Consider the following 27,891-nt stretch of genomic DNA (forward strand, 5'->3'; position numbering starts at 1 on the left):
TTATCATCAATTCTTAACATTTTATTTCTTTACTGGGTTAAACAAGGAGCAGAGAAAACCTCGGCCCCAAAATACAACAGAACTGAAAGCATTACAGGTACAGAGACTATTGAACACAGAGAGTAGTAGGATAATATTTTAATACAACTGAATTATAGCATGGGATTGTGTTTTTGTTGGGTTTTTTTTGTTTGTTTTTTGTCAAACCAGTTTGGAAAATAAATGTAATAGGAACTAGTGCAAAAAAGTTCTAAACATGAAGCACAGTGTATAAAATGGCATAAGAAAACTGTCCCCTCGAGGACACAGTCACTTTCTTATGACAGAAGGGAGAAAGAGAAACAGAAGGGGGGTGGGAACAGAGGGAGGGTCCAGGAGGCGGAGGAGGAAAAGCTGGAAAGAAAGAGAAACCGGGCCGGGGGATTAGAAAGGATACTTTGACTTCAGCAATGTTGGTTTGTGTTTCACCACCACGCACTGTCACAGGACCTCGTTGGGGTTGGCCGAGCTCTGTCACCACCCACATGGCACAAGCACTTGAGAAGGGTTTGGGCACCGCAGCCTGGGCACTGCAGGGGTCACGTCCCAAGGTCCCCCCGAGGTCCCCACAGGTGCCCCCAAGCCCTGGGACACCCAGCAAGGCAGGGAGCCCCAGCTCGGACACGCTCCAGAGGGAGAAGGGCACGAGGGGCTGGGGTCTCCCTTCCCACATCCCTCCTGAGCACGGCGTTGGCTCCCTCAAGGACCAGCACACGGAATTTGCTCCCAATTTCCTCCCCCAGAAGCATCTCCCTGTTGAAGGCATCCTGAGGCTGTGTCAGAACATGAGGCTCGGAGGAGCTGGATTCAGTTTGGGTTGGAACAGAAAACCAAAGCAAACCTCCATCAGAGGGATGGCTGGGGATCCCCAGGAATTCCTCCCAGGCATCAGCAGCTCTGATTCCCATGGGGAAGGTGTCCCTGCATTCCCAAGGTGTTATCCCGGCCTGCTCAGCCAGGATTTGCTCCAGCCTGTTCCCACCACGGAGCCACCCAGCCTCCTGCCCTGGAGAAACTGCCTGGATGCTATTTTAAGGAGAGCTGGTTGGAATTTCTTACAAATTGCTATTCTCTCCCAATCCGCTGCTGCCCCTTCCAACTCTGTGAGCAGAAAAAGTGTGATTTTTTTTTTTTGCCTCGTTTGGAAAATGAAAGGTTTTGTGGGAAAGGACTGTTCTGGATGCATTTCTCAATTTGCAAAAAAAAAAAAAAAAAAAAAAAAAATTGGTCATAATGATCAATCTGGCTTGTTTTGAGAAGTTTCAAAATTTAAAAAAAATCACTGTCTGGCTCTTTTTGTCTTTTTGTTGTGCAACTTAGGCATGTCCAGTTCCCAAATACATTTAAAAATGGTAAAACCAACCCCAAATTTCATAAGCCAAAGCTAATTCTTGGGGTTTTTTTGTTGAGTTTCAGTTTATAACAAGCAGAGTTGTTGACCTTCTGGGCTGACAAAGGATCATCCTGAAGTGCTAAAAAGGCTGGAAACCACTCCTGGCCTGCCTGGAACACAGGGCCTGGAGATGTGGAGCAGGAAAGGGTGGAGGGACTGGGCTCAGGAACTCACCCATCTCCTGCCCAGGCTTTTGAGAGGGACTGAGAACTTTGATAAAACCCCAACAACTTTTAAATTTTATTATTCCTTATTTTTTTCATGAGCCTCAATTAAAAATGGTCCATTCCCCACCACAAACTTCCCTCTGCTCCCTTCCTCCTTCCTCACAGAGACATGCAGGGCTGAGAGGTCACCCAAAGAGTCACCTGGACCAAGAACACACCCCAAAAGAGCTGCTAAAATCCTTCCATTCCTGGAATAAAATGGACTCATGGTGGGAGCTGTGCAGCTCCAGGGCTGCTGTGATGCAGGAGCTCCGAGCAGGTTCCTTCTGTGGGACAAGGGATGATTTTGGGCTTGTGTGATGGTGGTACCTCCAGCTGGGATGCCCATGAGCTAACTTTTGGACTGAAGGAGATCCTTAACATCCAACCTGAACATGGCCCTTCCCAGCTTTTCCAGCCTAGTTTAAGAGAGATTTAACCCCACAAAAAGCTCATTCACAGAATTCCCTGCCTGTCTTGGGTTAGTTACGATGTAAGATGTAACCAAAAGATAGGCAGGGCAGTGTTCTTTATCTCCTCCATGACTCAGCCCTGGTAACTCCCTCCAGGGAAGCACCAGCCACTCTACAGGAGCCATCTCCACTAATGGGCACCAGGGTCCCACAGAATGACGTATTGAATTACATCATCCCATTGTGAGATGCTCCACCCAGGGGGAGGAGCCAAACATTCCCACCTGGATATAATCTGAAGCTGGAACACCACAGGAGCACTGCCACTGGACTCCCAGAGGAAAAGAGCTCCGTAAGCACCGCTGGACCTCCAGGGAAGGACCAGATCCTTCTAGAGGATCACTGCTTCGACAGAACCGCATCCATCACTGCATTTAATCGGACTGCTACCACCACCCTGACCGGCAGGCTGCCAGGTCTTCTCTGGCTCTATCAGTCTAAGCCAGTGTTCCTGTACGACTGCCTTTGCTTCCATTTTCCTATTAAATTGTAGTTCTGACTTGGAATCTCCCGCTGGTTTGCTTTCAAGCTAGAACATTTCTGGTGCCCACAGTGGGCACTCCTGGAAGATGGTGGCGGTGAAGCGCAGCGCTCTCTCCTTGCTGGAGGCTCACACCGAGGACTCGGAGCCGGAGTGGGACGGCGAGGCCGGCACGGCAGGGAGCGATGGGGAGAAAGGAGGCCTGCTGTCAGCTGGGTATGGAGAAGGTGACTTCACCCACCTGGATGGAGATGAGGAAGGGTATGAAGAGGAGGAGGATGGGAACAGCAGGCAGCCAGAAGATGACAATTCACAGACTGAAAAACCTGAGGCTGGTGACCTAAAGGAATTCCGAGAAGTGGAGGAAAGAGATCCTCAGGAGCTGGTTCCTTCTTTTTCAGAGAGAGTGTGGAACATGTCTCCAGATGAGATCAAAATCCCACCTGAGCCTCTTGGCAGCTGTTCTAACCAATTGCAAAAAGCTGTATGAGTGGAAAATAAAAGAGGGCATAGATATGAACTACATAATCCAGAACAAAAAGGAATTTTGCAACCCCAGCATCTATGAAAAGCTGATCCAGTTTTGTTCCATTGATGAAAGTGGTACAAATTACCCAAAGGACATGTTTGATCCTCACAGCTGGTCAGAGGATTCATATTATGAGGCACTAGCTAAAGCCCAGAAGACCGAGATGGACAAATTTAAGAAGGCCAAGAAAGAACATACAAAGATTGAATTTGTGACTGGCATTAAAAGAGGTACAAGAAGAAGCGCTGCTTCCACAACCACAACATCCAGCACCACTGTGGGAGATGCCCAGAAGAGGAGGAGGTGCAAGTGACACATATTGAGGAAGGGTCTCAAAGAATGACTCATTGAATTACATAATTTCATTGTGAGCTCCCCCGCCCTGAGGGGACGAACCAAACATTCCTACCTGGATATAATCTGAAACTGGAACACCACAGGAGCACTGCCACTGGACTCCTGAGGACAAGAGCTCCATGACCACTGCTGGACCTCCAGGGAAGGACCAGATCTTTCTACAGGATCACCACTTCAGCAGAACCACATCCATCACTCCAACAGCCACCATGGAATCGGACTGCTACCACCACCCTGACCGACAGGCTGTCAGGTCTACTCTGACTCTATCAGTCTAAGCCAGTGTTTCTGTACTACTGCCTTTCATTTTCCTATTAAATTGTAATTCTGACTTGGAATCTCCCGCTGGTTTGCTTTCAAACTAGTACGCTGCCCCATCACTTTCTGGCAGAATCCAGGAATGTTTCTGTCCTGACATTGTCTCCACCAAGCCCTACAGGCATTCCCTTCCCAGACAGCAGCAGGAATGGGATTAGGATGAATCACAAACTGGGGGTAATCTGGGCTGTGGGACCTTACTTGCTATGGCTCTGTGGAAATCATGGAATCCCAGAGTGGTTTGGGTTGGAAGGGTCCTGCAAGATCAGGCAGCACCACTCCCTGCCATGGAGGGACACTCCACTGTCCCAGCTTGCTCGAGCCCCATCCAGCCTGGCCTTGCACACTCCCAGGGATGGGGCAGCCACAGCAGTCCCAGGCATCTTAACAACCCATCCCAAACCACGCTTGGTGCCACCAGAGGCCAGAAGGCACCTGCAGAGCTCAGCACAGGGACACTCCATGGCCTGGCCTCTCCGGATCCTGCCCAGGAGCAGCAGATATCTGGGATTTTCCCTTTATTCTCTTCCTCCAGGCGGCATCTGATCATCTCTCGGCCCCGCCCGCAGCCCTGAATGGCAGTGAATGAACTGCCCTGACATCTCCTCTTGAAGCAAAGCAAAATGTGTTGAAGAAAAACCAGTTCCAGATGTTTTCCCAGTGTTGCCAAGTTACTCAACATGTTCTGCTTTAGTTGTCAGATGCTTTCAAAGCGATTTCCCTAACTCCGAGCACGAATGGTGAGGGCTCTCCCTGGGAATCTTCTGCCTGGGGCTACCATGGATCTGTATTTTCATAAGAAAAAGACTCAGCTAATGATTAATGTTCCCCAGAGGAAGCGGGGCCTTTCTTTGGGATTTTTCTTCAGTTATTTTTAATTAATTTGTACAACTGGCAGCTACATGAAAGTGCAAAACCCGGGAATAACGCTGGACCCAACTCCTTTTGCTCCTTCTCTCTGCCCACACCTGGAGCTTGTGGAGACATCATCATCCCTCACTTCTCTGGGGATAAGAAATCCCCTCACCAGGGAGAAATGGCTGCTTCCCACTGGGAATTTTCTCTGAGCAAAGGGAAATTTGTCCCCTGAAGGAAAAGCTGAGTTTTACATATTAATCCCAACATGGGGCATCTTCTTTAGGGAGAAGAGATAAGATCATTGGATGAAAAGGACAAAGCCCCTTGGGTTTAAGTTCCTGGTAGGATAAATCATTTAGAGCTCTTGTTTTCCAAGGTGGCTTTGGGAATGTGGAAAGCATTTGGGATTGCAAAGGGCCCCTACTCTGGTGGACACAGGCCTTGGGGTGAAGCATCCCTGGATACACAGGGTGAGGAAGCCATTCCCCTCCTTATCTAGACACATTCCTTCTTCGTCCAAGCACACTCACTCCTTTTCCAGGCACATTCCCTTCACTTTGTCATAAAAATAATGCCAGTGGTGTTAAGTGAGACAATGTCACCGTCAGCTTCCCGGGCTGTTCTGTCGGAGTGCAAAGCCAGAGTACTCAGGGATGGAGGATGAGTAGGTTGTAATGTCCAAAAGGCAGGAATTGCCTTGTAATGACCAAAGGCAGGAATTTTATCCGATGGGCTCCTGATGATGGACTGCTCCAAACACCACTTCCAGCTGCTCCTGCGCTGGGAACAGCCTTGTCTGGATCTGTTTAAGGAGATTGGCAAAGTGTTGAATGCAGCATATGGTGCCCTAAAACCACAGAACTTATTGACAGCAGCCTAGACTCACTAAAGATCTTCCAAAGCCTTGCTCTGGGAAGACCCAGCACTTTCCTCCCCCCTGTAGCAGGTAAAGTCCATCCCACGCTCCCAGATTGGATCTGCATCCCATGTGCTCTCTCTGGCATCTCATCCTCTTGCGAACGCCCCTCAGGAGCCATGGCCTGGGAAACACATGGATCTCCTGTCCTGGGGCCCTCTTCACTCCTGGTGGATGAGGCTCAAACCTCCCCAGTAGCCACCCAAACCAGCCTGGTTCTGAACTGGCTCCACTTCCCAATTCACTGGGACTCAACACATGCTCCTGAACTCCCGAGCCTCCAGCTGGTGTTAGGGAAGGTGAAACTGTTTCTCACAGCTCCCAGGTTATCCCAGGAAATTCCTGCCAGCACACCATGAAGATGACTTGGGTTGTTGGATCTCACTCCTGCAGCTCTGTGGAAATCATGGAATGATTTAGGTTGAAGGGATCTTTAAAGCCCATTCTGTTCCACCCTCTGCCATGGGCAGGGACACTTCCTACTGGACCAGGTTGCTCCAAGCCCTGTACAACCAAGCCATGGACACTTCCACAGCTTCTCTGGGAATCCCACACCATCCATCACCACCCCCAAGCCTGGCTGATGCTCCATCAGCAGCAGAACACAAGGGCTTCAGGGCAGGGAGGATGCACATCCCTCAGGGTGGTGCCGGACCGGATGTGGTGCAGGGACTGGGGCCGGGCCACCCTGCGCCTGCCAGCGCTGCTCAGTGTCACACATGACACAATGAGCAGGGCCAGTGACTCAGGGCCACTTGCTGACGCACCACACTGGGCTATTCTTCTCTCTCCCGATGAGTCGCTCCAAGATTGGACACAGTCTATCTCTGAGAGGCGCCTGGAATTAGCTTAACTCTTGGCAGTACAGGAGAAATCTAATTTCCTTCGGGATCCGGCTGTTCTGGAGGCAGGGATGGGGCTGTGCTCCCTCCCCTGGCCTGCCTGGGAGCTTTTGCTCCTTATCAGAGCAGCTCCACAACTCACTGCTCACAGAAAACCAAGGGATTGGATCCCGGTTCGCAGAACTGCTTCATGCCCAGCTGCTCTGATTGGTGTAAACTAGGCTGAAATTATACAGATGTCACGAAGAACAGTCAAATGAGAGACATCCTACTTTTTGGGTGGCAGTAGCAAGGGAATCTGATCGGGAAACACTCTCCATCTTCCATGAGCACCACCCCAAAAACCATGGGACAACAGGATCACAGGCCTCATCTCTGCAGGACTTTGGGAACAGGCAACTGGTGGTGTGTAAACATCACCCCAAAGCTCTGAGATTCAAGTCAAAGCAGGAATCAAACATTCAGCTGCTTCTCAGAGCCTCTTTGGTCTGGAAATGGGCTGGAAATGTCAGGAAACATGTGCTTCCCACGAGATGCCTGGTACTTCCTTCTTCCAGCCGGGCAGGAAGTAGCTTTGCTCATGGGGCTCTGCTCACGGGGCTCTGCTTGGTTTTGCTTCATCTCAACAGACCAGAAACCACAAAACTCCTACACGTCATCAACTCTGGGGACTTCTTGAACCCTCACAGGGATCTGGGATCAATTTGGGATGCAGGACATTCCTCCTGCTCCATCCCTGTCTCCTACAGTGACCCTGCTGTAGGACCCTGCAGGGCTCTGCTGTAGGTTCCTGTCAAGAGCCAGCCTGGAAACAGAGGGACCATCCCATCCCCTCTGGGAGTAGGGACTGGATTCACACCCAACTTGTGACCTTGTGCTAAAACACCCTCTCTCTTTCCCTGCCCACACTCAGGACAAATTACAGCCCCTGGTGCCTGGCCTGGAGGCACCACCTCACAGTGTCCATGCTGGGAACAGTTCTGGTGGGTGGGTAGAGAATTGGGAGTTTCCTAGGAAATGACCTGGGGATCAGATCCTAGGGATTTGATGTTTGTTTGGGGCTGAATCCCTGGATATGCTGAGCTCAGGTTAAAAAGCTACCCCAAGTGAGCCAAATGAGGCTACACCAGCCAGCACCTTGCCCAGCCAAGTCCAGCTGGGCTCCCAGAAATTTCCGGATCTGGGGGCATCCATGGATTGAAACTATTCACAAAAATGCTCCTCCCTAGCTGGGCTTTATTAGTGCCTCTTTGTGTGGGAGACTCTCCCTCCAAGCCAGATTTCTCCAGCCCGTTTGCCCAGTCTTCCTGCCATCCAGTCAATGATTTGTAGCTGGGAAGCATGGAAGGATGCCTTTGGGACTCCCTGCATCCAACTGTTGCCACGTGGGATCCCTCTCCCTCACAGCCTGTGTTCTGCTGGACTCACATCTCCTCAACTCCTCACTGAGACCAGTCCCATCAGCCAGGGAGGACAACAAAAAAGGTTACACCAAATCATCAGGACACTTTGCAAAGTGGGATGTGGGAATGCTGGGGACATCCCTCCTGCTCCACGGCTCCTCCCTCTCCTTGACCTCGTATAGAGGAGCAGGAAAGGCCAGGCTGGAGGAGCAGGCTGGGATGCAGTGAGACCAACCCCAAGTGGTACCACAGTGCAGTGTCACAGCGTCCCACTCCTGTCCCCAAAAGCCATCAGCGAGGCAGCGCCACGCTGAGGACACCGCGCCCCACCAGGGTGGTTCTGCCCCGAGCCCCAGTGGCTTTTCCCTGGGACAGGAGTGGGCCAGGCTGTGCCGGGAGGTGCTGCCCCTCCGCCTGCTCCCTCGGGATTCAGACCCAGGAGAAAAGGAACGAGGGCTGGGCTGACCGTCAGACCTCGGCACGGCGCGGGCGAGGGAGGCGCGGGCACTCAAGGCACTCGCGGCAGCGGCCGGGGGACACCCGGCAGTCCCATGGGGACGCCCTTCCATTCCCAGGGACCCCTCCCCTCGGTCCCCCCGCCCCCGTGCCGTTCCTGCCCTCCCGGCACCTGCGGGCTGGGAATGCTGGCCCTGCCCAAACCCTTCTGGCGCCGGGTCCCACAGCCCTGTGCGCGTTAGAGACTCTTCACCACGGGGATGCCCCGCGCGAGCAGCTCTTGGGGGATGTGCGGGGGTGCGTGTGTGCCACCCCCGATCCCGTGCCTCCCATTGGAGGAATAGCATGTGCCCCCCTTATGGGAAAAGATCTGGCGTTCTCCTTGGAGGTCGGCTCTGCCCTCTGTGTCACTCGTCCCGTGCCACGCTCTCCTCCAGGGCGGGCGGGGCCTCCAGGCCGAGCCCCCCGGCGCCGCCGTGCACGCTCGAGAAGGACACCATGGTGTGGAGGAGCATCAGGACCAGCACGCACAGTCTGATCCTGCTGCTGCCGAGGCGAGACCCCGCAGAGACCGGCAGCAAGGACGGGGAGCGAGGCTGGTGGTACTGGTGGTACTGGTGGTGGTGGTGGTGGTAGAGGTGGTAGTGGTTCTGCCTCTGATGATGGAGGTGGGGGTCGTGGCGGTGGAAATGGAGCGACTCTGACGCCGTGGATTTGGGGGATGTGTCCTCGTTGCTGTCTGGGGGGTGCTCGCAGGAGTCCCATTGCACCTCGCAGCACTTGGCCTCCTCGTCGGGCAGCTGGTTCTCCAGCAGCCCTGCAGGAAGGAAGGAAGCAGGAGGAGGGGTCAGCGGGACACTGAGGATGAGGCTGCAGAGGAGGCGAGCCCTGGTGCCCACCAGCTATGGGATGGGCACACCTGAGAACCAGGACATCCAAACACCCACTGAGACTGGCCCCAGCATGTCTGTGAGCCTGCACACACCAGCACGGAGAGTTCGGGGCTCCCCAGATCTTGCTCACAGCAGTTCAATATCCCCACCCTGCTTTAATCCATCACCTGCAGCTCCCTCCATGCTTTAGCTTTCAGTCAGAGGTAGGACTTTCACCTCCTGGGCTGAGATGTTGCTGTGCCCCCATTAACCCATTACCCCGTGCCCTTGCGATGGCCACGTTTTGGCATCAGGCAATGTTTCCACACCGCCCCTCCTCCCATCCACCCCGGCAAGCCTTCCAAACTCGGGGAGTGGCTTGGAATTTCCCCAGGGCTCACCATCACCCCCCACCCCCGCCGTGCCCGGTGTGAGCCCGGCCCTCCTTACCCGTACAGATGAAGCCAGGCAAACCTCCATAGATCAGCTCATCATTGTCCGGTAACACGAAGGGGCACCTGGTCTGCACCTCCAGGCAGTATTGCTTGCATGGGATCCGCTGCCGGCACTGCTGCTGGGTCACGTTGAAGTACTCGGAGCACAGCCACGCCTTGTAGACAGCCTGGGGGAAATCATGGAGAGGGACACGTCACTTCCCCAAGCACCGGGGCAGCTGGAGCATCGAAGTGCGAAAGGGGACGGGAGAGCTCCCAGCTCTTGTGGGAAATGCATGTTGGGGTCATTTGTTGAACAGCGATGGATTCAAACAGCCCACTGGAGTGTAACAATGGTGGAACTCGTCTATCCAGCTAAATCCACCATAAAATAAAGCTAATTACGACATAGAATAATGTCCCCTACAGACAGACATTGTGGCAGATTCTGCCAACATCACGGACCCAAGAGCTCAGTCCTTCACACAAAAATTCAAACGCTGCTTACCACCTGTCCCAGAGTGTCCTCCTCAACCCCAAGACATCTCACTGCTCTCCTGAGCAAGGGAGGGATTCTCACCTCCTCTAAAATGCCTTGGCCCCCATCAGCTCTGGGCATGGGACAGCAAAACACATCATGGGCTGGTCTTCACTGGAAGTTTTCTGCTGGAAAAGCTGCTGGACGGAAGCAGCACATGCAGCCACTGCACCTCAGGCTTGTCCCCCTCTGCCACCAAAGAACACTTTCCTCACCTTCCCCACCAGGTCCTGGGAGAGATTCGTGATTCCTTAACATCTGGAACTTCTGCTGTGCCATTTATTTTGGCTGAAGGAGGAAACTTGTTCATTTTCCGTGGATGTTCTGGCACGAGGATGTACCAGTAGTACAGGTGTCTCCATGTGCTGTTTACTTTCCTGATACTTCAAGCTGTGCTTGGCAATATTTCCAGAAGGAAGAGCACCCTGGGGTTTCAGCTGTGACTGCAAGGCTGTGCCACATTCCCTGCTTCTCCAGCCTGTCCAGTCCTCTTCCCTTCCAGCCAGGCTTAGCCCAGATGGCCTCAGTTACAACCATATTCCCAAATTTCCCTTATCTCCCCAGAATCAGGCATGGGGGAAGTTGTTTTTCTCCACTGGCTGCAGCAGACAGGGAGGCAGAGCTCCCATTTCTCCTGATGTGCATCATTCCTCAGGCTGCAAGAACCCTGTGGCACTTCCAGCTCATCCATGAACTCATGAGAGCACGAGTGACAGCACCATGGTCATTCCACGACCACATCCAACTTCCTTTGAATCCAGCTAGAAAGGGCTCCCTGTGATTCAAAGGGAATGAGTTTCCCCCCTCAGCATGCTTAGAGAAACCCCTGCTCCACTTTCTGGCTGCATTTTCATTTTCTCGAGGCTTTAAACCCATCACTTTGTTTCCCCATGTTTTTCATAGATCCTTATCATTGTTTCTTTGGCCCACAGTGGTGTCTCAGGATTAAAGCTGGTTGGGAAATTCTTGGCAAGTTATTTTAATTTTTTTTTCCCCTGGAAAATGCCAAATCATGAAAGCCAGATTTTTCACAGAATTGTGTTAGCTTTGGCGAAACTTTCATCCCAAAAAGTTTAATGGGCACCAGGACACAATTTATGGAGTGAACATTTTGGAGCAGTCACCATTATTGTGGTCAGGGCCAGCCCCTGGAATGTGGGAATGAAGGTGCTTGTTCTCCTTGTCCTGTTGGATGTTAATTACTGGGACACAGTGGAACAACTCCAGAGGAGGGAATGACTCTGCAGAGTGCGAGGACACAAGCAGGAAGATTCAAGGTGTGGATCTGCATCCCTGAACATGTCATCCCTGGAAGTGTCCAGGGCCAGGCTGGATGGGGTTTGGATCACCCTGGGATAGTGGCAGGAGGTGGGATGGGATGGCCCTTCCAACCCCAACCATTCTATGACTGCGTGATCTGCCTGAACTGATGATTCCTTAGAGCAGAGGAGTGACAGGCCATGCTCCAGAGGGGCCACAACCCCCACTGCAACACATGCTCTCCCTGATGGCCTCTGCTCCCTTGGGGACAGCATGTGGAGCAAGCAGACAGGACACAGCTGGAGCCCTCAGTGGGTGGCACACAGCCCTCTGCAGGCATCATGAGTTTCTGTCTGTTTGGAAAAGCAGGACCTGCCACTGCTGATGTGGAACTTCAACAGGATGCACAGGAGGGTTAGAGAGCTCAGGGGACAGTGACACCTTACTGTGATGGGACACAGCACCAGGGGGTGCACAATGGGCTCCACAGCACCCACTGACTGCCCAGGATGTATCCAGAAAGGCCATATCCTTATTCCAATCTGAGCACTCAGCAAGTCCCTGCTGTTGTTTCCACACCCTCCAGACACACTCATGTAATCTGGAGCAAAAACAGAGATAGGCCTTATTAATTACCTTAATTACTTGGGGTGTCTTTAGAGCAACAAGGAGAGGGTGTCCTGAAAACACCCTGACCCTCTGAGAGTCCGGTAGCGAGCAGCTGGATGAGCTTCTCCTTCTCCTGGTGACCATCCAGGATTTTAGACAGCTGGTAAGAATGACCTGCTTGAATATGAACTGGCTGATGTCAGGTGGGTGAATTTCTCCCAAAGCCATGAAGTTTTCAGGATTAAAATCTGGATGGATGAATTAAACTACAACCAGCGTGCAGTTTAAAGGGGAATTATGAACACAGGAGTTGGATGGACATCACCGGTGTCCCCTGCCCCATCTGGGATGGACACCCTGCATCCATCCCTCCAGCTCAGCCTCTTTTCCAGACCTCATCTGTCTTAGGATAAACATCTCCATCAGTGGGACTTCCTCGTGTTTCCCAAGGAGGTTGTTTTACAGCACTTATCTCGCTGCCTACAAGTTTTCCTTCATACTTGACCTACATTTTTCCATCCAAAAGTTCACTCCCTTCAATCATTCCCTCCACCATTCCCTCTCCCTGCTCCATGTTTACACATCTCTAATATTTGCAGATGTCTCACGCTCCCCCTTTAGTCACAACTCAGACGAGCTCAGCTGATTTACTCACTCCCATTTCCTGCCAGTCTTCTTCCCAGCTCTGACTCTCCCACGCTGCTTCCCAGATCCCAGTCACATCCCAGCTCCCACCTGGGCTCACATGCAGCCTGGCATGGAGCTACACTGAGTGCTCCAGCAGAGGATTGTGGGTGTCACCTGAGCTGGCCCAGCTCCAGATTTGGGTGGAAAAGGCAGCCAGAATAGGAGATTTCCCAGAACTTGTAGGAAGATGACTGGGTTCACCCTGCTCTTGTGTGGAAACAGCTGGCACAAGCAGGCTCTGCATGGATCCAAACATATCCCCCCTAAAATGTTTGTGATGATTCCCATCAGGGAAGTCTGGCAGAGGGTTGGGGGTCACACACACAAACATTCCATTAATTTAGTGAAAATATGGAAGAAGACACTGCAGGGAGCTGGTGATACTGGGGAGGGCAGAGCTGGAGCACTCATCCAGAGCCTGAACCAAGATTCCCTGGCTGCCTGCCATTCTTCTTTCCCTTTCCAGAGCACCTGCCTTCCCTGAGGAAAGCACTGACCCCAGCCAGCGCTTGCTATTTCCCTTGTGGCAGATCCTCCAGGTGCTGCAGCAGGAATTCCTGCAGCTCTGCAGGATGGAAACTGTGTGTACTCAAAAACAGAGACATGCAAGACCTGCTGGTCCAACAGGGCTCTCCCACTCCACTGAGATCAGGCTGAGATGCAGGTGGATCTCCAGGAGATCCCAGTGTCCTCCCACCCTTCACCCACACAGATCTGTATAACAGACAAGGAGCAAAGTCCCTGGGATGCTCAAGGTTTTGTTATCTCCAAGCTTACCCCACACAACCTCCTTAGTTCTGCTGTTAAAAAGGACATGTTAGAATTTAGGACAGAAGAAATGTATTCCCTGCTTACATCAACTAGGAAAGCTCCCTGGTTTCCATCCTTGCCCTCTCTGGATTCTTCAGGAAGCGGGCTGGGTTGCAATCAGTATTCCTGCCATTCTGGTTTGGCTTTTGGCAGATCTCCAGCCTGGCCAAGTAAATTAGTGACCTCAGCTCCAAAATAGCTCCAGTTTGGTGCCCTCTTCCTGCATTTTTAGCTCTGGAGGACTGGCTGCATGACTCTGAGAAAGCACACAGAATTTGGCTGCCTAGGAAAGGAGCCAACTTCAGACACCCAATTTATATGGAAGAGACAGGCTTTGGAATTTTGCAGGTGGGATAAAAAACCTCATCATAAAAGACATTTAAAAAAAAACCCAAAATGAATTGGATTTCTAATAGTGAATTAGGCTGTCTGCTCACACTTCCAGTGGGATCTGGAAGCAGCAGTCAGAGGGATGGTGCTTTCACAGGGAATTCTGTGCCAAATGGGAGTTCTTTCCTGCCTGCACTATTCCCTGCCTCCTGTCAGTACCAGGACAGCATTCCCCATGAAACAGCTTTTCCAAAGTCTTCTTGCGTTCTTAGGACTTCTGCACAAATTTGGCCACTTCAATGCCAGTCCAGTGGCTGCCAGTATCTTGGAAACACTGGCACTGCCTGTGGAACCAAGGAGCAGGAATGGAGCAGGAATGGAGCAGCATTCTCAGGACACAGCACCACTGCAGAGGATGCAGTGCTTGGGATAACTTGGATGCCCACTGGGAATGCCAGCTGTAATTAACACAACAAACTGTTGTTTTCCCATTTGAACAGGAATCAATGCTCAGGAAGTTTCCCCAAGGAAAATCCTGCTAATGGCACAAACATAACAAACCCTTCTCATTAATTACTGGCAGGGGTTGGGGCAGCATCCCCAGCTCAAAATCCACTTCTCTGGAAGGGGGAGATGCAGTCTGGAAGACAGAGAGGGAAACATGGAGATTTTCCCTACAAAATAACCTCAGAAGGAGACTTGGGAGCATGCTTGGACCAGAGGTGAGGATCATTCTGGAAGTTGGGCCCTGCCATCATGACTCTCCTCCTTTCCCTCTTCTCACTGGGTGCACCCAGCTCCCAGAAGGGAGGGGAAGAAAAATCCCTGCCTGTCCCTGCCAGACCCCCGGCCTGGAGCAGCCCCCTCCCCTCTCAGAGCAGTTCCTGGGACTCACATTTCCATCCTGGTCTGAGAGGAGCATCTGGAGTGGCTGTGCCTCATTAATCTTGGACACAGGGAAATGAGCACTGCTAATGAGCTGCTCGGGCAGCTCTCCAAGCTCTGGCACATGAGGATGCAGTGCAGGAAGCAGGACAGGCTTGGGGGGAAAGAGGAGCCCCCTTGGATGGCAGAGGATTAAGGGAATACTGAGGTCCAGGGCCAGCCAGGAGGAGTCACAAACACATCTGCAATGTCCAATTACCACTGTATTCAATTAACTCAGACAGTAACAATGTGGAGCTGTTTTTAGGCTTTTTAAAAAATTCTCCTTGCTATGGGCTGTTCCAACATCATCTCTGGAACAGCTGATTTTTGGTTTCTTTGATAAATCTGGAGTTGCTATCCCTGCCTTGACACATTCACATGCTCTGGGTTAGGATAGAGGGGACAAAAACACCAACCCAACCCTAACCCCCAACAACTGGGCAGGATTATGGGATTTGTATTGTTTTTCCTTCATTTTTAATATAAAGTTGCCTTTTGCCTGGCGATGACAGCACTGGAGCCGCAGCTCCTCCGTTTCCCAGCCAGGGGAGCCTCTGCCCATTGTACCCAGCTCCAGCGGGCACTGGGATGGGGCTGCCAGCAGGAATGCCTGGGACATGGATGGGGATGGGGGAATGGGGATGGATGCACACAGGCTGCAGGGAACAGCACTGGTGGAGAATCCCAGTTGGAGTGGGTGTTCCTCAAGCACCACTGGAAACTCCACACAGAGCTGCTGGGTTGGCTGGCACGTGCCCATTCCAGGCTCTCCATTACCCTGCAGCCCACTCCTCTCCAGGGTTGGTTTTCTTCTCCCCCAGCCATCCTACCCATGATATCAGTTTGCATCCTGCTTGTTGTGTGTCGTTCTGGGCACAGGGGGTCTGGGTCTGGCACTGACCAGGCCCATCCTCCAGGAAGGTCCTGGGCAGTGGAACATCCTCTGCACTCCCAAACTGTGCCTTCCCACCTACCTCCCACACCACATATCCCTTGACCTGAGTGATGAAGTCACTCCCAAATTACCTGGAAGCAACTTGTCAGAGCTACTCACTCACCACTCCATCACCTCATAAGCACCTGATAGTTTTAAAGTTTAAAACTTTTCATTTTCATTTAAAAATAAAGCATTTTAGCTTTAATTCCCAGTTCCTGGATTAAAGAGACTGTCTGGATGCTCCTTCTTTTAGAGGGAAAAGCCCCAGATCTGAGACACACAACCCAGGCTGAGACACACAAACCCCAGATCCTCATAGGTCAACAAAGAGAAAATAGCTTTAAAATGTGACCCGCCCCCCCACACACCTGGCACACTCATGGCCCAGGTAACAACTGTCACACTATGTCACGATATCAGGCAGCTCAACACATGCCTTGGGAAGGACTGGAGTGGGAAAGGATGGGAGAACCAGTACCCCAACCTGTCTGCAACCACACACACACACCCCCAGCACCCACAGGTGACAGGGGGTGGCAGTGCCAGCTCCCAGCCTGTGACAGCTCCCAGCTCTGGATAGGAGGTGACAGTTCCCAGCCCTGGGAATGCTCTCAGGGGACAAACATCACAGTCACAGCCTCCTGGCTTTGCTCATCTGCTCATGGCACCAAGGGCTGCTGTGTGCAGAGCCCAGGGAAAAGCCTGGTCTTATCCCAGCAGATGCCACACTGCCCTTGGAACAAGTCCAGGAGGAAGAGCTTGTGCTCGTGGTTGTACCAAAGCAGGAAACATTCCCTGGAAGAGCAGAGCTTGTGGACTCGCTTTGGACACCTCTGACAGCTCCTGTGCTGAGGGGACAGAACACATGGCATCCCAACATGGCCATGTGCCTGTGTCTGTTGATTAATCACAGTAATTAATGGCACAGCTGGATGAACAGGAAGGCAGTGACCACTGCCAGGCCCTCCTGCTTCCCACAGCCAGTGTCTGTCTCCATGCATGTCACAGGTTGCTCCTGCCCAGCAGTGTCTGCAGCCCTTTCCCTCCCACCACAGCTCCCACTTTTCCCAGTGCAGGCTGGGATCTGGCTGGAGGTTACCCCTGTCCAGCCACCCAGCCCTGCCTGACCACTCCTACAGCCCCCAGCAGGAGAATCTTGATCCCACATCACTGCTACAAAACATCCCAATTCCCATGGAATATTTCCATTTCATTATCAAACTCCAGCTCGGGGTAGATGCAGGTCTCTCCAAGGGGGTGAGCACGGGGTGACAGTGCTCTGCCCACAGATGGGAGCTCTTATCCCAGCATTCCTGATGTCAGTCTCCTGTTCAGTCCCCCCTCCTCACATCCTGGGTGTGTTCCCTCTACTCACCCTGGGAATTCCCTGGCAGTGTCTGGCACACGGTGGCCCAGCCCTGGTGGGCTGCCCGTGGGCACAGCTGCCAGACCCCAGGCACAGCCCAGGAGCACGGTGAGGCCAGAGGGACCAGTATTCCCAGGCTGCAATTAATCCAGTCTGCTGCTCTGTGCTCTCCTTTCAAAAAGGGTCCTGGCTGGGCTTTAGAGAAGAGCAGCTTGTCAGGAAGGTGAGGCCAGCTGGAGTCTGGAGGTTTGTGTGGGAAGGGGGTGGACACCGGGAGACAGGGACAAGCTGCTCTCCCTGGCATCTGGAAGGCTCTGTCCTTGTGACACCATATGGTCATGCCCCAGGGTGGAAGAGGGGAGGCCAGGCCTCCAGTTCCAGGGTGTCACCACACTCTGAGGAAAGTTCTTCCCAATATCCCATCTCACCCTGCCCTCTGGCAGTGGAAGCCATTCCCCGTGTCCTGTCCCTCCATCCTTTGTCCCAGGATCCCTCTCCAGCTCTCCTAGAGCCCCTTTAGGCACTGGAAGGGGCTCAAAGGTCTCTCTGGAGTCTCCTCTTCTCCAGGTGAGCACCCCCAGCTCTCCCAGCCTGGCTCCAGAGGGGCTCCAGCCCTGGGAGCAGCTCCGTGGCCTCCTTGGGACTCACTCCAGCAACTCCATCCCTCACCTGCCAGCCCCCAGTGGGTCAGATACCAGCCCATCCTACCAGCCCAATGACTTAAAAAGTAATTAAAGAGCTCTGAAAAACTGAAGCTGAACACGATGGAGTTTAGGACAGAGGGAAAGTCAGGTCCCTGCAATCCATTAGGATGGCTTGAGGAATTCACTGCCATTAGATCCTGCTGCAGCCAGGGGCTTAGCAGGATTCAAAAGTGGATTAAACATTTATACAGCTAATGAGAACATCCTGTTACATTAGATAGGATATAAAAAAATAAAGGCGAGACACTTCAGTGCCACGAGCCATAAATTACCCACCAGTGATGGGGGCGAGGGAGATGTTTCTGCGCTCATCCCCCTCCCAAGGAAGTGGTAAGGTTGGAAAATTGTTCTCAGGATGGTGTGAGTGTCCAGCCCAGACAGGGCTTGTCATAGCAGGACTGTCTTGCATCCAATGCCTATAGAATGGCTCAATCCTGTACTCTGCCAGGAGCTCCCTGCACAGCATACTGTGAGGTGCCACATGGCTTGAGTGGGAATGGGACAGGATATAAGGCAGCAGGAAGAACCTGGTCCCTCGTGTCATCCTTGTGCACCCCATAGAGATGGGCAAGCAGAAGGATCTGGCCCATCCCTGCTCCCTCATGGAGCAAACAGCAGCGAGACAGGAGCATCCCAGCTCCTGGGCACTTTCCACGGTCACAGGGAAGTGCACAGTTTTCCATGCTCATTCTGGGTCTTGCAGCTACCTCAGCTTGTGCCCACAGGTCCCTTAAATGCAAGCAAAAATTATTTTGAGATGCTTATCAGCAATCCTGGTAGCTCCTATTGCTGGAGACACACAACAGGCCATGGCTCATGTCAGACCCAAGAGCTGCAACCTCTGGTTTTCTCTCCCTGGCTGAACAGCACTTGCAGAAATCTCCTGCTCCCTTGCAGGGGAGGAAAGCCCCAGGCTAACTCTCAGTCTGCGTGGTGAGCAGCAGGCAGCGCTCCCGGCTGGCATCGCTCCTCAGACACAGAATCCCAAGGGATGCTCTGCTGAGGGGAAGCCCATTCCTGCTGCTCTCCCTTGCAGCGAGCCCAGGACAGGCTGGGCTCTCCCTGTCCCTGATGCTCTGCAGAGTGGAAGTGCCTCCCCTGCATATCCATGAGTGAGGGGTGTTGGAGAGAGGTCCCAGGACCACACTCTGAGCCAGGCTGCCTCCCCAGAGCTCCCGGTGCATCCTGACAGTCTCATCTGAACAGGGGAGCAAGGAATGATGACAAACAAGCAACACAGCATGGCAGGAAAACACTGCTCCCTGCACACACACACACTGTGGATTCTCCCTCACAGCATCCAGTTCCACGGAAAATGACACAGAAGACAACCAGCTCCACGGAATATGACACTGAAGACCAAGAGATCAAGGAGATGCCCAGGTCTGAAGGGAGTTGAACTGACTACATTAAAGACACAAACACGGCTCCTGCTCTGCCAGCACTGGTCAGTCTTTCCCAAACTGTATCTGTTCAGAAAATTCCAAGAAAATTCCACTTGCCTCCTCTCCCTCTGTAACCACCAGCAGTGGGGAATGTTTGGGACTGGTGCCTGTGGGCTCAGGGTGCTCCAGGTTCCCTGATCTGTGCAAAGCCAGGAATCTGGCACACCCCTCACCAGGAAAACCCCCATCCCAGCCACTTCCAGGCCCCCTCTCCAGCTCTACCTTTGCTCTCCTGTCTGTCTGCAGCCTCCACCCACCAGCAGTGCTGCAGAGCTGCCATGCAGGGATAAAATTCCAGCCAAGATGCCAAACACGTGTGTCTGTTACTCCCAAGAGGACGAGCAGGGCAGGTGGCATTTCCTTCTCCAGCCAGGACCAGAACACCAGGATGCTGGCACAGGCAGAGCTCTGGAAAACCAAATCCTTGCCAGGTGAGGCCATTTCATGCTGCTTTTTTAACAGTGGCCACGTTGGTAGCATCTGGGGGTGTCAATGCTGCCAGCACTGTTCTTCCTGTGACACCCCAGGAGCATGGCTGGGAGAGAGGCCCCAAGGAAAAGCCAGGAGCTGGGAAGAGGAGCGAAGCTGAAGCAGGCAAGCCATTCCAGGCAGGCAGCTGCCAGCTCTGCCCACGGGAATGGGGCTGGAGCAGCATGGACAGATGGCTACTTCTTGCCCAGGCAGCCTCCGTGTCTCATTCACAGATTTGCTGTCCCTGAGTCATTGCCCTTCAAAGGACAGCAGAGCTGAGCTCCTGCGTGAAGCCAGGCATGAGTCGCATCCTAATGGCATCCCGGTGACAGCGGGAATAGCCCCCGGCAGCCAAGTACATCCTGCCTCTGCCTCCTGCCTGCCTCCCACCCTGGAGGGCAGCTCTGGAGCCCGCAGCAGAGGAAAAGCCTGTGGGGCACCCCTAGGGACCGGCCTGGGGCTGTGGGATCTTTTGACAAACCCTCTCTGTGTGGGATCCTTGGCACTGCCCAGCACCGGGGTCAGGCCAGGCCACGTGTGAGCCTCGCTGGGCAGAACAGCTCCTTTCCTGATGGAAAAGAATCTGGTCCTCAGGCAGGGAGGGACCAGGTGAAGCCCGTTGTGAGGGCAGGTCCAGCTGGGTTCAAGCAGACACCCTGTGCATCCTCTCCCACCTCCTGGTGCTGGTGTAGGAGGTGGTGCCTCCTCTCCCTGGGATGGAAGTCAGCGTGGCAGCAGCAGATCTCTTTGTCCATGGGGAGCACGGATCACTGCCTGGTAGGAAAAGCAGCGTGGCAAGACAGCCCTGATCTGGACAACCACAGGCAGCCTGTGACAATGGATGTGCACAGCAAGGGGGGTGGGGGTAGTGTTGTTTTCCCAGATCTCACACTTTGCTGATATTGCACGTGCTGCTGAGCTCCTGACTCCCAGAGCCTTCCCGCACCACACAGAGCAGCTGGATACTTTCCATCTCCAGCTGCTGGGTGGCATCTCTGAGGAGCTCATCCACCTTGCTGGTGAAGCCCCTGTGTCCACCATGCTCCCAGGGATGGGCACGCATAGAGGAAAATGTGGGCTTGCATCTGGCATGGATGGCAGCAGGCACAGCTGGGAGCACATGGAGCAGGAACCGGTGCCGGAGCCTGTGGCACTTGGAGTTACTGGTGACAGTTTGATGGAGAGAGATGTCACCCTCCCTCGCTGTCCCTGCACCATTTGCTGACCTGCCTGTTGCTCCATGGAGACCTGCTGCTGCCTTGGGAAACTTGTGGGCTGTCCCTGCAGCACCACTGACAGACACAGGTGAGGACAGGCAGACAACAAGGACTGACAGACAACCAGAGCAAAGAGGCAGCCAAAAACCACCCAATATCCCTCTCATTCACACCCCGACCCCACCAGAGGCCACTTCACCCCACAGCACCTGTGTAGGTTCGGCCTCCAGCCCACCACACACTCACTCCCAGGCAGCTTGAGATGTCTCCAAGCAAAACTCAGGACTGTCCAAGCACCATCTGAGCATCTCCACTCCCAGCTGGCTTGCAGCCCTCCCAAGTCCCAGGTACCACTGGCATACCTGACACCTCCACATCTTTTATTCCAGGGGCCAAAATCCTTCCATCACTTCAGCTTTTGTTTCTCCTGCTTTTCAAGCCTTGAACTCAATTTTCAAGCAGAGGAGGTACCAGACACAAAGCACTGGAATTGGGCTGTGCCAGATGTTGCAGCCACAGCACCTGCAGACCAAACCCACCATGATCCTTTGGCCCAAATTATTTATACAACTGAACCACATCTTTGTGCAAAGCTGCAAAAAATTCCCTTTGTTCCCATGGAATGGGTGGGGAACATGGAGCTCCACACTTAGCTAAGCCTGTGCATGTGCTCCTGCTCAATCTGCCAAATGACTGCACTGATCTGCTGGAATTACTTTCCAATTCACTCTGGAACCTTTTTTCACCTCATGAAACACCTCACTGGCCAGGCTGGTTCTGGAAAAGCTCTGGAGCTGACACAAGTGTGTGGGAGCAGCCTCTCTCTTCCTGCTGCTCCTAGTGCATCAAATGCTCCACAGGAGACCAGGTCCAGGGTGCAACTTTGCAGTCAGCCTCACTGCTAAAGTGACTTAGCAACATTAAAAAACCTAAAGTAACTTAGTAACCTTAAAAAGCCACAAGGTTTTGGTGAAGCCACTTTTGCCGTGGTTCTTAAGGGACCTTCCCTCTGTGCAAGGAGCCATCCAGGCTCACAGCAGGAATGTATCAGGTTTAGCAGCACTTTGGATAAGCCCAGCCCAAGAAAACTCAACTTGAGCTACTTTTGTGAAGGTAAAACACTGCTTTGCTTCCCACAAGAGGTGTCCCTGGCACTGGGATAACCCCAAGACATGGTGTTCCCAAAGCTCCTGGTGCCAGCAGGCTTAGGTTTCCAGAGGATATTCCACAGGGAGGGGTGCTTTGTATGGATGCTGATTGCTGATTAAACAAGAGCTATTCCTGGTTAAACAAGAGCCAGAAAACAGGACCCCAGAGGGTACTGAACCTGGGCACTGGGGATTTGCTCCCTGCTCTGTGTGGGATGTGCCAGGAGTGATGCCAGAGCAGGAACAGCCTCCATTTCTTACAGCATCACTGTGCACCTGTGGCACAGAAACACCAGCAAAGCCTCAGGAGTGAAATCCTGCCCTGCTGGGGTACTGGGGAAACCAGAGGTGCAGAACCAGATCCCAGAGCCACGGGCCCGTGCGCAGAGAAACCTGATAATCAAATCACATCTGAGATGCTACAGCTCCTGTCCAGCCCAGCCTGCCCAGCTCTGCTGCCAGCCCCCTCCTGCCTGTCAGCCCTTCTCTCGCCACAGCTTTGTTTCTTGCAGCCTAATGACTCCTTAATTCTGCAGGCTTTGTCCCATAGATCTTGATTTGCCCCAGACCGGTGGGAGGGAGCACTTTTGGGAGTTGCTGGGGTGGGAGCCAGCATGCAGAGCTTGGCCTTGGCACGAGCAAAGCTCTCATCTGGTGTCTGAGCTGAAGGAACACTGCTCTTTTCCTGTTTGGAAAGATGGGAAAAGGCACAAACGAGCCCTAAGCATCCCTCAGGGTATTGCTTTGGAGGGATAGTGATTTCCTCCTGCACTAAGTCCTGCAAAGCCTGGGCTGACAGTTTGAGTGCTGCTGCTGCCCCACATTTCCTGATGGATATTCAAGTCCAATATCCATGTCTCTGGCCTGTGACCTCCTCAAGACCCTTTGGAGGATGCTCCAAAGTGTCCCCACAACTGCTCGGTGCACCAAGTTCATTGTGTCTTGCAGTGACAAAAGGTACAAGTTACACAGCAACAGGTGAGATGGAGGTGGCTGGCAGCTGCTCCTGACTCAATTAATGAGTTTTCCCTCTTATGTTCAGAAAAACACAGGTGTTTTCCACCTTTTATCCACATCATCCCTACCAAGCACCATGACCTCGTAGCTGGCAGGCAGATCCTTGCAGCACCTTGCAGGTGAAATGTATTTGAGAAGATTGATGGACCTTGTGGACCCACTTCCCTCTCCTCCTGTCCACAGGATGCTGGTGCCCCTGTCCATGAGCGTCCCTGTAGGAACCAGACCCCCAAAATCCCACCAAATGGGAAATGCAAACAATAAACCCCAGAAGTGCGTTTTCATGGTTTACTGTCTCTCAGCCACAGGGATTTCTGGTGTTAGTTGGAAGAGTAACAAATGAAACATTTCCAGGGAGTGATTTGGAAATTGATGGTGCTGCAGGGGAATAGCAACATATGCAGAAAGTGGGATCTGCCCAGGAATGATCCCCTAGCAGAAAATAAAAAGGGAGTATATGACAGCACTGAGTAATCTCAGCAGCTGAATTACACACAGACCCCACCATTCCATGGGATTCCTATCTCCCAGGGGAATTTTGGTCCAGTCTTCCCCAATCTCGGGGCACACAGGGATGTTGCAGACAGGTAGAGAAGTAATAAAAGAAAGGCCTCATAAAATCAGGCCTGCTCTGTTAAATTAATAGCTAGCCTGCCATTTCTTCTAAGTGCAGCTAGTACTTTGCAAGTTCCCATGTGAAAACTGTCTGGGTATGAACAGTTCTTTAATGTAACAACTTTTTTGGGTGAAAAATAAGTGCACCTGCATGAACATTAAATCTGTTCCCTGAGAACCCACAAAAGAAAAATGTAAACAACCTGAACCTTAGCACATACACACAGATCACCTTCTGGCCAGCAAATGAAGTAGTAAGAAAACTACCAGGTAATAGATGTTGCAAATGAGGTCTGTTAAAACTGTATAAAATAAGTTATGTGAATAAAGATTTGGCTTTTCCCGCATGAAGAAAATGGAGCTCAATTGATTTATTCCAATAGATGAATCTGGGTTTGGGGTGCCTAAGATGCTGTTTCCCCTCCTGGCAGGACCTGACTTTTCTCACCAAACCTGAGGGCAGCTCTCAAGACGATTTAAAAGAGCATTATGTGTCTCCTGAAACCAATCCACAACACTTACACGCTTCCAAATGTTTAGCTCAGGGTGAAACCTGCTGCCATAGGAAGGAACTGGCAGCTCCAGTTGGGATTTGGTGTTGCTGTTCTTTGAAATCAGGTGGAAGAAAGAGCCAAAATCACCAGAGTGGTTTGGCTGCCACAGAGCTCCCTGTGAGCTGTCTACTGAGCCACAGCTCTTAGGCACCAAATTCCAGAGGGATCTGTGGCTCAGCAGAGGGAGGCTACGTGCAGGTGAGCTGCAGCAGCTGTGCTTCCTCATCTTCAATTTTCCAGCTGCTGCTACAGAATGGCAGGGATGTGAATGGGATGCAGCACTAACCCTCCACACTCAGCCCTGCTCCCACGGTCCCATGTCCCAGAATTATCATTTAAATCTTATTTCTCCAGTTCCAGAGCTCCTGAAGCCAGAATCCTGCTGTGAGGGCTCTGCAGGAACTCTCACACTGGCCAAGCTGCACATTCCACTGTTTTCCTCCACTTCTCTTCTGTTTTCCTGTTATTTGCTCTCAGATGTTGTCACCATCAAGCAATAGCTCTGCCATCCCTCACAAACAGATTTTATCCAGCTTCTGGATGGGAATCACAAATTCAAACTGCTTCAAAACTCCCACCAGCTACATTTTTCCAAGGCAATGAGTAACTGTAGTCCCTGCTCAAGTCCAGAGGACTCAAAATCAGGCCAAAACTCGCTCATCACCACACTGCTGGAGGGGTCTGGTATTAGCCTCAATTCACAGATGGAGAACAGCCACTGAGAGGGAAAAGCTGAGTTTCATGGATGTGAAAGGCTGGAGTGAATGGTCTTAAACAAAGCAGCCTGATTTATCAGGAGCAACCAAAAGGATGGGAGCTGGTTGTAGACTCGGGCACTCCCACAGGAATTTCCCAGTGGCTGGCCCAGGGGAGTGTGCACAGGTTGTCCAGGCTGCTCCTGCCTCCTGTTGCTTCCCAAGTGCTGCCTGTGGAATGCAAAGTTGGAGCTCACAGGTGCTCTAAGGATGCACTGACACGACACAGAACCAGTTTGGAGGGATGGGTCCTGCCATTACCTCCAGCTCTGCACCTCCCCACAGCACATTTCCTGCTCTCCCATCAAGGATGTTAAACCCAGGGATACTTAATGGAGACTCATCAAAGCATGGTTCTGTTTCTACATACTTTGGAGTCCCAACATAATGATAATTTTCTCACCTCTTTTGCTTTTCTCTCTGGATCTGCCAGCAGAGATGGAAGCTAAGCCTGAAGTTGGAATGTTTATGCTCCACCAGACATGGCACAGGGAGATCCTGATCTTGCTGGGCCCCTGAAAGCAGGAGCAGCACAATGGACAGCACCAAACTCCCTGTGGAAGTGGAGCAGCAGGACCAAACTACTCAGAACAGGCTGAATACCACGTCCCTTGGAAACCACAGGCAGAATTTGGGAAGCAGACTGTAATTACCTGCCTGGCCCAGGCCCAGAACACAAGCACAAGCTCCTGCTCAAACCCGGCTCCCCACAAAAGCGACCCTTGGAGTAGTGGCCAGGATCTCACCAATGTGCCCTTGGTGAAATGGACACCACCTCGGTGTCCCAGTGCTGCTCTTGGTGCTGCTCCCACACTTACCCAGGGCATGAACATCACTTTAAGAGCTGCTCTGCAAATCCAAGTGTCCCTCAAAACTCCTGTCCCAGAAGAGGAGCAGCCAACCCTGTGGTACTGCCAGAGAGGAAGCCCTGCCACCATCCCTGTGGGGACAATGCTGTCACACACCCCAAGACACAGCTCAGAGGAAGGGAAGCAGATGTAATTATGGAGACCATTGCACTTCCCAGAGGTGATGCCTGGAGGGAGCATGCACAGGTGAGCCAGGCAGCTTGGAGCTGGTGGAAGTTGGAGGCACCACAGGGTTGTAAGAACGGAGCATCCAGCAGAACCACACTGGGGGTCCGATGGAGATCCAGCCACAACTCTCATCTGGGAGAGGAGATGGCTCCATACTTGATCCCATTGATGCTGGGAGACACAACCAACCCACCAGCTTTCAGAACAGGGACTGTGCCCTGGGGCAGGGGACAGTCAGTGACACTGGGGGGAACGCCATGGTGGGAGGCACATTCCAGCACCCCTGGGCCAGCTCCTTGGGCAGAAAGGGTGTAAGAACTGGAAAACAGCTGCTGCATACAGGGAAGGGGCCTGGAACCACGGTTCATCTCAGGTCACTGCTAGTCTAATAACAGCCAGGCTGAACCCTGGGTTGTCCCAGGAGCAGCAGCAGGTCTGAGGCAAAGGTGAGGGGCTTCACACATGCCCCAGCTCAGCCCCTACGTGCACAGGGGTGCGCACAGAAAGGGATGTGGGTAAGGCTAGTAGGGATTGGGGTGTCAGGAGTGAGGTAGCATGTGGGATTGGGGTGTCAGGAGAGAGGGGTGATGGGGTGTCAGGATTGGGGTGTCATGAGTTGGGTGCTCAGACTGCGCTGGGAGCAGGGTGTTGGGAATGGAGTGTTGGGAGTGGGAAGACAGGAGCTGCCTGCGTGCTCACAGGTGTGAAGGGATGTGCAAGTGCTCATTCAGGCCAAGTCCTGCTTTGCCTTCTCTATCCCACCACCCTGTCCCAGCCTTCCCAAGGGCTGCAGACCTGTCCCACCACCACTGCCAGGAGAGGTTTGGGGAGCAGAGGGAGATCCCAGCCTGCAGGTAGGTGTGAGAACAGGGGGACCACGGCACCCCCACACAACCAAGCCCGCTGTGGCCCAGCTCACCCGGGACGTCCCCTCGTACCTTGCAGTCCGTCAGGCAGGATCTGACCGAGTACTCTTCCGATTGCAAGTACTTCTCCAGCAAGAGGTCGAACTCCTCGTATTTTTCCTGAGCGTGTTGGTCCAGCCGCTGGTACGCCTGGACGCAGCTGCTACAGGCCTCCCCGTCCAGCGCCCCGGCCGCCGCCACCACCAGGTCCACCATCAGGTTGTCCAGGCTGCAGTCCAGCCCGTCGGGGCCGGCCATCTCCCGCAGCAGGTCCCAGATCGTGTAAGTATCACAAAAGGAGAGGTTGAAGTTCCTGAAGTAAGCCTGCAGGAAGGTCCTTTTGGAGGAGGGCGAGGCGAAGAAGGGCGCGGCGGCGGCGGCGGCGGCGGCGGCGGCGGCGGGGGGCGAGCGCAGGGGCGCGCCGGGGGCCCGCGGGCGCTGCGGGGCGAGCAGCCGGGCGCACGCCGAGTCCAGGTCCCCGCGGGCGGCGGGGCAGGGCCCGCCGGGGCCGCGGCTCAGGTTGCCCAGCAGGGCCTCGCAGCTGCCGCCGCCGCCGCCCGCCGGCTCGGCCGCCAGCAGCGCCCGCGGCCCGCGGCCCCGCGGCCGCTCCCGCGCCCGCAGCTTGGCCCCGGCGCAGAGCCACAGATGGTCGGAGAGGAGCACGGTGAAAAAGAGCAGCGAGGCGAGCGACAGGCGCCATTTCTGCGCCCGCTCGGGGTCGGCCACCGGCTTGTCGCTGCGGCGCGGCGCGCAGCACACGGCCCCGCCGGCGGCGCCCCCGCGGGGGGACATCCAGGCGCCGCGGATCATGCCGGGGGCGCGCGGGCCGCGGGCGGGCAGCGCCGCGCTGCCGCCGCTGTCACCTGCCCCGCACCGCCGCCATGCCCGCGCCGCCCCCGCCGCGCCCCGCCGCCGCCGCCCGCCCCGGCTCCGGCCCCGGCCCCGGGCATGCCCCGGCCGCCCTCACTCGGCTTTCCGCTTG

At 53.5% G+C, this 27,891-nt stretch overlaps 1 protein-coding gene and 1 pseudogene across 1 annotated transcript; one reads left to right on the plus strand and one right to left on the minus strand.

Moving 5' to 3' along the window:
• Positions 1–27,719, minus strand: NALF2 (NALCN channel auxiliary factor 2). Its single transcript, XM_021537752.2, has 3 exons — positions 26,943–27,719; positions 9,594–9,765; positions 1–9,088 (listed from the first exon to the last, which is right to left on the minus strand). The coding sequence occupies exons 1-3, from the start codon at positions 27,717–27,719 to the stop codon at positions 8,679–8,681; spliced, it is 1,359 nt and encodes a 452-aa protein (XP_021393427.2). The 3' UTR covers positions 1–8,678.
• LOC116183640 (SAP30-binding protein pseudogene) lies at positions 2,681–3,434 on the plus strand (annotated as a pseudogene).
• Positions 27,720–27,891: the final 172 nt, after the last annotated feature.

This window comes from Lonchura striata, chromosome 14, assembly GCF_046129695.1.
Source record: "Lonchura striata isolate bLonStr1 chromosome 14, bLonStr1.mat, whole genome shotgun sequence".
NCBI classification, from domain to species: domain Eukaryota; kingdom Metazoa; phylum Chordata; class Aves; order Passeriformes; family Estrildidae; genus Lonchura; species Lonchura striata.